Source organism: Humulus lupulus, chromosome 8, assembly GCF_963169125.1.
Source record: "Humulus lupulus chromosome 8, drHumLupu1.1, whole genome shotgun sequence".
NCBI lineage: Eukaryota > Viridiplantae > Streptophyta > Magnoliopsida > Rosales > Cannabaceae > Humulus > Humulus lupulus.
In genome coordinates, this window is record NC_084800.1 from 63,636,135 (window position 1) to 63,647,209 (window position 11,075).

At 31.9% G+C, this 11,075-nt stretch overlaps 1 protein-coding gene and 1 long non-coding RNA gene across 2 annotated transcripts; one reads left to right on the forward strand and one right to left on the reverse strand.

The window, feature by feature from the left end:
• Positions 1 to 625: 625 nt before the first annotated feature.
• On the reverse strand, positions 626 to 3,180 carry LOC133797531 (NADPH HC-toxin reductase 1-like). The gene is made up of 5 exons (XM_062235456.1): positions 2,848 to 3,180; positions 2,597 to 2,766; positions 2,275 to 2,487; positions 1,212 to 1,591; positions 626 to 1,134 (listed from the first exon to the last, which is right to left on the reverse strand). Exons 1-5 carry the CDS (start codon positions 2,975 to 2,977, stop codon positions 993 to 995), a joined length of 1,035 nt encoding a protein of 344 aa, XP_062091440.1. The 5' UTR covers positions 2,978 to 3,180; the 3' UTR covers positions 626 to 992.
• Positions 3,181 to 5,240: 2,060 nt separating this feature from the next.
• Positions 5,241 to 7,043, forward strand: LOC133793836 (uncharacterized). Its single transcript, XR_009874979.1, has 4 exons — positions 5,241 to 5,372; positions 5,453 to 5,527; positions 5,997 to 6,058; positions 6,776 to 7,043. It is a non-coding gene; the product is annotated as an uncharacterized LOC133793836 (long non-coding RNA).
• Positions 7,044 to 11,075: the final 4,032 nt, after the last annotated feature.

Genomic DNA, 11,075 nt, shown 5'->3' on the forward strand with positions numbered 1-11,075 from the left:
AAACAATCTTATGCAACAATGTGTAAAGAAAAACCAAGTGAATAACTCTAAGCTAGCGCCACCGATATAAAGATACACATTATGCCTCTACAAATTCACATCATTTTTGTATTGCATCTAGATATCCAATGATTGTTACGAAGATTCGTTTATTGTTGGTTATACTCTAACTATTATAGATTTATGGAGTGCTAATGAGCCTCTCAAGCCCACTATCTTTTCTACTCACTTTAATTTAATGGCATATGTTATCTTTTACACTAAATCTAATTTTACAAAATAATTTATCATGATATTTTAATTTAATAATTATACCTATGCACTATTATTAAATCACTCTACTCAATTATATATAAGTTTACAAAATAATTAACCATTATATCTTAATTTTATTACAAATATGATACAATAATTAAATCACTCAACTCGCTATTATTTTTTTTTTATCACCAAACTTAGAATGACTAATATTTTTTCGAATGATATTGTGGCTACTATTGATAAAAAAATTCAAAAACTATATTTTTTAAAAAAAAATAACAAAACATATTTTATAGAGAGATTCCAAAAAATTCTAAAATTTATAAATATATATAACATTTCTTTATTGATTTAAAAAAAAATAGAAACCAAACAGAACCGAGTTCATACCATATATAATTTGGATTACAAGAAGTCAACTACAAATATAAAATTGTCTATCTTTGGACAAATTGGATTCATCAAACAGATTCTCATGTTGCCGAAGGTCTCTGGCAGTTCTTTTCTTTTTCCCCTCAGGGGCCGTTTCGTGTCTGGATGTTCTTTTTGCCGTTTTGGGGCTGTCCGTTCATCAATAAATATATATATATATATATATATATATATATAAAATACAATACCATGTGTTTATATTTTATTTTCGTTCCATATACGTTAAGAGCTTAAATGGGACAAAAATTGTTCTAGTAGCTGTATCTTAGAAAAATAAAGAAAGGATTAGAAAAACAATACTAATTCAAGAGATCACCCATTCTCCTCCCAGAAGCGATGCAATCATCCAAAATCATATTTGCATTGTATTTGTAAACAAAGCCCTTCGCAATGAGCTTTGAGGAATCAAACTCTATATGCCTCTTTGGCCCCTCCAAGTACCTGAAAGTGCAATTTTTATTATGTAATGATCTTAATGACATGGATATGTGAAAATAATATTTATTATCATTACTCACTCTTTCTTGAAATGAAATTGTGGGTAGTGTTGTTGATAGTGAGAAGCTATTTCTGCAGTGGAGACATAGGCACTTGCACATAAGAATCTACCACGGACAGAAGGGTTCTCCATGGAGAAGATAAGGGCTTCACAAACATCTTCGATGTGTATTATTGGTATTTTTCCAAGCAATTCCTCTAAATACCGAAGAGAATCGTATAGTATTGGACTGTTTTTGAGGTGAGAATAAAGCATTGCCACACTGAAGGGTATAACTGGTAAAAGTGTATCCCCTCCAACAAGGCCACATGCAAGTGTTACAACCTCTAATCCATCACCATCTTTGTTCCCTATGCTCAATAACTCTCTCTCTGATATTGTCTTCGAATATAGGTAGGCCTAGCTAGTACAAAATTTTTGAAATGATGATCTATTTAAATTTTAAAGACTAAATTCTCAAGACTATAATTTGTATTGTGCATATCTCAGCTACGTACTAACTATAATTGTATACAAATCTACAAACACAAGATCGATCGGCAATTACATATGGATTTATTTATTTATGTATTGTAAGAGAAAACAGAGTATAGTAATATAGATAGCGTTTTGTAATAATGTTAAAATTATGCTAATATAATAGTTCATTTTTCTTTAATAATACTATACCACATATTTTTCAATAGGTTTCAAATATAATTTAGCATGAAGTCAAGCTATATAGTTTCTCGCTAGCTATAGCCCAGCCTGGAATATTCACTTGACCCTATCAACCAGAGATAATGGACATATCGCAACTTTAAAATGAAATAAAATGAAGGATATAAGAATACAATCCCTAATCTCATAAACGATTTTTATTTTAATGTTTATTATTATAAAAAATGATTAAACACAATTATCTCAAGTGTCGCTATTGTAATACACTAGTAACAACTAACAGTAAAATATGCAACCCACTTTTGTTTTTAGGGATAAGAAAATTTTATTTAGCTTAAAAATTATTTCAAGAAGAGCAAAAAATAAAAGTATATATATATATATAGTATATTTAAAAACAAAACAAAAACACAAAAACTCACCCTGTAATCTTCGTTACTGTAAGGGATTGAAAGATTCAAAGGAGTCCAGCAAGTTTCGTCCATGGAATCGTTAAAGCCAGAGCCGTCATCTTTGATCGGCGACGCGGCCACCACAGACGCCGTGTAGATCAGTCGCTTCACTGTTCCTGATCTCTCACAAAACATTGCTATGCTCTTCGCCGCACCTATTGTCGCTTCACTCGAGTTCTTGTTCTGATCATTTTCATTAATTTTATTTTTTTTGTATAGATATATACACACATATTACTAGCTTTTATTGAAATGGGAACATTTTATATATTAGAATTTTCCTAAACTTTACCTGAAAGACAACATTGGTTTGGAGCAAAGGAGTGGCAATATGAAAAACATACTTGCAGCCTTGGATTGGGGCCTCAAAATCATCAGGTGTGTAAATATCAGCTTTAAACAGAAGTAACCTTGTCTTAGCCCCCGGAAAGCTCTTCAGAAAGTTCACCTTCGTCTCATCATCTGTGCTTCACCACACCAGATTATTAATATACTAAATATATATATATATATATTAAATTACCTATATATATATAAATATACCTAAGTTGCGAAGAGTAGCATGAACAGTGTATCCTTTGGATAAAAGCTTGTTGATGAGCCAAGAGCAGATATTGCCTGAACCTCCTGTAACGCATACTTTGCATCCATAGTTACTACTGCTCTTCTCCATCTCAATTAACTATCGATATTGCCTTATTGATCGAACTATATCCACTCTGTTATCGCTTCTCAACTAACAATTATATGTATGTTTATGTAAATACAATTTATCCATAGTCCAAAAGCTCGGGTTACCTGCTTCAATTTTATCTTCTTTATTTTATTTATTTACTTCGCAATTTATTTTATATAAATATTAAACATCCACAAAAGTTGCCTTGTGAGTGGTGATATCGTTTGTACGTTGTCAATAAATAAATGAATAGGAAAACGACACGATCTGTTTATGAGTCGGCGTAAGATAAACATTTACAACCGTCCAAAAATATATCAATTATCCTCTGTATCTATAAAGATATTGAAAACTTTGGAGAGATGATGATCATATAATTTTTATAGTTATTTTTTTTATTTTATTATTAGAATTTAATTGAATTTGAGTTTTGTTTGTATATGTTAATAATTTTTTTTGAGAGATGATGATCATATAATTTTTATAGTTATTTTTTCTATTTTATTATTAGAATTTAATTAAATTTGAGTTTTGTCTGTATATGTTAAGGAATAATTTTCTTTGGAGAGATGATGATTGTTTACATGTTATTGTGAGTTCAATTTTTTTATGGGTGATTGATTAATAACCATTTAATTATAATTTTTTTAGTTTATCAATCTTTCTCTATATAACTGCATGCTATAATTTTTTTTACAGCTATTTTTTTTATTTTATTAAAATTTGGGTGAATTTGAGTTTTATTTGTATATGTTAAAGTAATAATTTTTTTAAAACATATCACATGGTTTACAAATCATTGTGGCTCCTATAGTTGTATACTATAAATAAAATATTTTTTTATTCAATTTGATTTGTATAACAATTAATATTTTTTTATGAGTGATTGATTAATAAAATCTTTCCAATTAATAATATTTTTAAAAAAAATTCAAATTTATATCAATATTAAAATTAGTATTTTATATATTTATATCTATACATTTAATATTTTTAATATCATTTAAAATTGTAAATGTAATATATAGTGCTACAAAAAGACATATATATTGTATGACTTATTTGTTTAAAAAAAATAAAGAAAATTAAGATATACTATTAATTTATTTTTGTTGTATAATGATTTATGTGCTAATTACATAAGATAAAAGAGAGAGAAAATTAAATTATGATACTTTAAATAGTTTCTCATATTTTACATATAAGAATTAGAAAAAGTATTAGTAGATTAAAAAATAATTGAAATAATTGATTTATGAGACAATTTTCAGTGGTAATTTATAATACATGTGTGTATGTAGATATATAATTTAAGGTGAATTATACAAACATAGCATTAAAGAAAATCTATGTACATATAATATATATATATATTTATTTATGTAAGTCTAAGCTTTGAAGAGATAATATGACATCCAAAAATCTTTTAGAGATCATTTATCTATTTAATTATAATTTTTGGTGAATATGAGTTTTATTTGGAGAGGTGATGGTCATATTATAATTTTTTAGAGCTATTTTTGTAACACCCACATTATTTTGATATATATAGCCAATAATCACATGATTGCATTGCATTACATATCATACAATATGTATAATTTGAGCATATGCATATTCTTATAAGTGTTTTCATGTATAAGTATAAAAGTTGTGTATGTGATGTCTATATGTATGCTCAATATTATTAACCTTGTGGCATTTGAGTTGTCTTTTATGGGTGTTTGATGTGCTCAAGATATAAGAAAGTATGAAAAATATGGACAAGGCATGGAATTAAGTGTTGAAAGTGAGATATAGAAGGCAAAATAGGTTAAGTAGTGGAAAATAGTACAATGTCGATTACTAGTATTTCAGTGTAAAATTGAGTATTTATGGATTTACCAAATGTAATCGAGGTATGATTAAGGTCTCATTGATGATGTAAAAATGGTTTTAGAACCATTAGATCAATTCTTGATGGGAGGTATACATAATCAGTGGTATTGATGCAAAGTCAAAACGAGCTTAGCATAAGTGCGCTACGCTCGATCGGGTAAGCATAACTATTGGGTATGAAGTCATATGGACCTAATGTTTGGTATAAGTGTTTTACACATAATGATAATAGGCCTAGCAGATGATTAAGTCGAAATTATTGAAGTGATAAGGTTTTCATAAGTCAAAAGGTGAAATGATGAGATGAAAGGTGTCAACTTTTGACAATAAGGCTAAATCATTGAAAATAAGGAATTTTCATCAAACCTTATCACTTTGCACGACCATTATTCTGAAAAACAGAGAGAAAAGAAAACCAAAAACCATTTCTTGGCTGGTTTGAAGAAATTCTAAGGAGATCCAAGTGAAAGCAAAGCCAAAGAAGTAGATTAAGCTTAGTTCTAGCCTTTTTATGGTAAGTTCTTGTACTTGGAAGTTAAACTATGTTTTTGAATTTTTCTGAGAACTTATATATGGTGTTTTATCCTTTTTAAGATATTTCTTGGGGTTTCCAAGTGGTTTGAGGTTTAGAAAAGCTTGAAGAGATTGTTTTCGCCGAAAAGTTGCTCGGTAAGTGAAATTTTGTGTTTTATGAGGTTTTTGGGGTTCTTGGAGTACAAGATGATTTTTGGTTATTTGATTGAGTTTATAAGAGAGTATATATGTTTATAAATGTTTGAATATATGTGGAGACTCATTTAATTTGGGTGATGATCTAGGAGATAAGAATTTTATCAAAATCGGTATATGATAACTTTATGATGAATCATGTTGGTATTTGGGATATATGGTTATGGCAGGTTAATTGATGTTGATTATTGGTGTATTTTGATATTTGAGGATAGCTAAAATTAAGGGGAAACTCTGTCAAAATTTCCCCAAATGTCTAAGATAAATCTAATGCTCGATCTAGGTGGTTTAAGGCATTTTAGGCATGTTTTGGGTATGAAATTTGATATGAAGTCTTATGGGTATTTTTTAAATGAGAGTTCAATGTATTACTGCCATCATTATGATGAGAAATCCATGCTATTGTCAGGATAAGCACATCAATACCTAAGACATCACTTGTTACACGGTGAAATATATTGTGGACAAAAGGTAAGTAAAGTACTCAACTGCAACACAAGAATTATGTGTTATGTGAAAGTATGCATTATATGAATATTTTGTGAGTAAGTGGTATTAACATACAGTGACACTTCATCATAAATTTGTATGCATGGCATAATAGTGATATGGTAAATTATTATATGATATAAGACCATGCATGATATTATGATGATTAATTATATGATGCCTTTGCAAGTTTTGTGCAACATAAAAGAAAGTTGTAATAAGAAGTTTAAGTTCAGTGCCACTGTTTTGAAAAGGCAAATGAAAGTGTTAATAAGTGTAAACGGAGGCCTATAGTAGGCTATTAGTGGCTGCCCAATAATTTGGGCTAGGTTTAGTGAACCAATTATATTGTTTGCCATATTTCCGTTTTTATTTCTCCTCCATATGAGTTATTGTTATATGTATTGACACCACAGTGTGTGGCCGCCTTAACTCTTGAGCCTGACGGGGCAACGATGGAATAAGGTTTTTAATGTGCCCTACTGTGGTGAAGGCTAGCCGGAGGAGAACCCATGGGATTTTGTATTATATGTGTAACAAGCCCTGCAGGCATTGACCAATTCAAACAGTGTGCACAATATTAAGGGGCCCAAAATTTAAAAAGAAGTTGTATATGTCCATTGATATTGGGTAATCATTAGCATTGCATGCATTACTTTGCTTACTGAGCTTTAGGCTCACAGTTGTCTTGTGTTGCAGGTAGAGAAAGAAATATGTGAATGATATGAGGAGAACTGAAGCATGGTCCTGACCCCGATTTGTACATATGAACACATCGACCTTTTTGTGGGTTATTTCAGTTATCAGTGAGATGTTTGTAATAAAGTGTGAAGTTATGTTTTGAAAATAAATTGGGTTATTTAATACTTATGTATAATATGTTTGAGACACTTTATGTTTAATGTAAATAATGTGAAATAAGTTTTCAAGTTTTAAAAAAAAATGTCCAGACTTCCGCAGAAATAAATTATGATATAGTTTTAAAACGTAACACCTCAAATATAGTTTTTAACTAAAATAAGTGAGGGTGTTACAATTTTATCTATTTTATTAAAATTTATGTGAATTTGAGTTTTATTTGTATATGTTGAGTAATGATTTCTTTTATAAAAATCCTACGTTGTTTATAAATTATTGTGGGTGTTATACTTGTAGATTATAAATAAAGTATTCTTTCATTCACTTTGATTTGTTCAACAATAATTAGTATTTTTTTTTCTTATATAGGTGATTTATATGGGTGATTAATTAACACAATGAGTTCATCAAATTTATATCAATATTAAAATTAGTATTTTTTTCTTATATGATTAATATATTTATATTTATATTTATATATTTAATTTTTGTAGTATATATATCATTTAAATTTATAAATATAATATTATATATTAAAAATGATATAATATATATAGTAACAAGATGATATTTATATATATATATATTGTATCACTTTTTTTTTTTAAAATTGACGTTCACAATTTTTGAAGATGCATATATAAAAGATTATATGTTGTGATATTGAGTTCGTTTGAAGAAGAAGAAAAAAAAAATAAACTCTCTAACACTTAATAAGTTCAAGATAATAAAGAAAATTATGACCTTATTAATTTATTTTTGTTGTGTAATAATTTATCTTTTGTGCTAATTACATAAAATAAAAGAGAAAGAAAAAAAATGAAATTATAAACTATAAATAGTTTCTCATATTTTTCATATAAGAATTAGAAAAAGTATTAACAGATTAAAAAATAATTGATTTATGAGCCAATTTTAAGTGGTAATACATGTGAGTTTGTATATTGTTACACCCATTTTTCGAGACCAGAAATTATGACCTCGAAAGCTGGACTCGTCAAGTATGAGCTCAAGATATATAAAACACATGTTTAAGGTCAAACCTCCAAGGCAAGATGGCAGTCTCGAAGACATGTAACCTCGAGATTCTTTCCAAGCTCGAAAGGCATAGCAACGTGATACATCCGTTACCGAGTGCCTTCAGATCGAATAGTCTGAGCTTAAAGAGTGCAAGCTCGAATCATGACAGCCTCGATAGAATTTATCTGCTCCGAGCAGGTCCTGGAATAAGATGGACAGTTCATAACCTGTCTGTAAACCTTGACTGATGCGATGTTGATTGCTGATCTCGGAGATTTGATGAATCATCTGATGTAACACGCTTTGTACATTTAAAGATATTTATTGTTGTAACGTCCCGACATTAAAGGGATATTAACAAGTCTGTTATCCGTTTTCCTGGTCTTCAGGGGACGTTTCCTTGTATATAGGAGTTACAGCATTTAATATCATTATTTCAATTAATAAGCTGGAGTATCTTCCCGAAATATGTGGGAATGAACTCTGAAAACTCTCTATAAATAGAGAGGTCAGAAACACTTGTAAAGGACAGATCTTTTGCTATCTTGAGAGAAACTCTGGAGAATTAATCTCTGAAGGATTTCCAGAAAACTCTAAGTCTTAATAAAATTGACTCGTGGACTAGGCAGAATTAACTGCTAAACCACGTAAAACTCTTGTTGTTCTACCATATTATTCATATGCGCCATAGTTCCTATTGTTTAATTGCTCTACATTTTAAGTTGACGAAGAATGGCATCAACAGTTTGGTGCTTTCATTGAGAGCCTTAAGCAGTACAATCCCTGATTAGCTATGGCTGCAAGTGATGAGAATATTCCTGAAGAAAACTATCCACGCCGCCCTGGGAAGCAGCCGATGACGAATCCAGAACTAGAAGAGAGAAGTGAGTTGTAACGCCCTAAACTCCAGGGACCGTTACGGTGTGCCTTGTAAACAGTGCTAAATTCGCTAATCGAGTCATTTGGCCAAAATCGTGTAACTAAGTATGATTAGCGGTTTAGGGGATTAAAATTTTTGGATAAGTTATAACGTTTCATTAGAACGTTTAATATATATATATGTTGGGATCCCAAAATTATAATTTCAGAGTTTACTACAAGAAAAATATTTACAACAAGCCGTTCTATGCGGCAAAATAGGGTTTAACCCTAGTTCCTCTTCAAACCTCGGTCGTGGTGGACGAGCAGCTGCGTATGTACACATCATCACCTAAGCTCTCCAACTCAAGGATGGTCCAACTTTCTTTTGCCTTTACCTGCACCACATAGCACCCGTGAGCCGAAGCCTAGCAAGAAAACTTAATATGCTCATGAACAGTTATAACATGTCATCGAAATATAAGGCACACGCCTAGCAGATATAGCCCTAGCCAAGCAGGCAAGAAAAACCACGTAGCAATGGGTATCCAGGATAAAGAATCCTACCCTCCTGAATGGACGACTATCAAGTCAGTCTCAATCAGATAAGTGATTTAACACTTGTGGTTCCGGTAACCATATCGGGCTGATAGCCCTGAATAAAAGATAGATGACTGATAAGTCTATCCCGGTCAGATGACTGATAAGTCCATCTCGGTCAGATGACTGATAAGTCTATCCCGGTCAGATGACTGATAAGTCTATCCCGGTCAGATGACTGATAAGTCCATCCCGATTAGATGACTGATAAGTCTATCCCGGTCAGATGACTAATAAGTCCATCCCGATTAGATGACTAATAAGTCCATCTCGGAGGTCCCATACCCTCCTAGCCATGTGACAAACAGTCACCGGGGCCATATGCCCTGGCTCTGAATAACTAGTCTTAAACTAGGCAAGCGCTTATAATTTTCATCGACCTTCGGGTCGGTCCAGCATTAATACCCCATATAAGTCATTCAACGCTGATATCGATTAGATCTAATCTTTATTTGGCTCGGCGTTCATGATGCTATGCCATTTCTGACTCTTAGGTCAGTAAAACACGACCAGTATTCAACCTATTGTGAACTTGACTAGTAAATCACAGCTTCACAGATGGATCTAACACCATTGCCGATTCTGACTAATAAGTTAGTGCCACACACAAGTAAGCCATGCCACCTAACATATATTACATATCCAATATCCATATACAAGGCATTCAGCATGCTTACTTAATAAGTACTAGCACAATTAGGACCATGCACGAACACAGAGGCTCAAGCTCTGAACAATATCATACTCAGTATATAAAGCATGTCCTAATCACATGTTTCTCGTGCATCATAAGCGTTATATTTAACAATCCAACATGCACCAATAATAGCCATGCATGTCACATATACACAGTGTAACGCCCTACTTCCTTAGAGCCGTTACTAAGTGAGTTTTTAAGACAAAACAGTGTGCAATGGACTCGCTAACCGAGGTTTTGAAACAAAAGTGTGACTAATTAAAAGTTAAGGCTGTAATCTTTGAAAATGCGTCATTTCATTAAAACTTCTATTATTAAACATTTGGGATCCCAAAATAAGGTTTGAAAACTAATTACATCTTGAAACAAGGTTACAGTTGAGAAATCATAAAATCATAGATTATTACAGCCATTTTCGAATAAACCCCCAACCAAAGCAGTCGGGCAGACCAAACATGTACACGTCGCTTCACGCTCTCCGTACTCATGGTTGGTTGACTCAGTCATTGCCCTTACCTGCAACACAGAGCACCCGTGAGCCGAAGCCCAGCAAGAAAACTCATGCAGAACATAACATATGCAATGTATACAGTTTTATCATAACAGATAATCCACAAATAAATAAGTCAACCATTTAGACTAAGCAAACACATGTATCCACCGGGCCCCGCCCTGACTATAGCATCCCATGTGCTAGGTGTTACTTTCGGCCCACGGCCGCCCCGGCTTACGCCGTACTCGGCCCACGGCCGCCCCGGCTTACGCCGTACTCGGCCCTTGCCGCTCATTTCATCATAATCACACATATAGTACATTCGAAATAATCATTCACACACATCGTGATTCATGTAAGGTTTAAACATTTGCACATAATACAATCTGGGGCCATGCCCTAACCTCGGGTGTTATAGTTTTCTTACCTTTCCAATCAATAGCTTAGATCACCTGACTCCTTGAGCACGATCC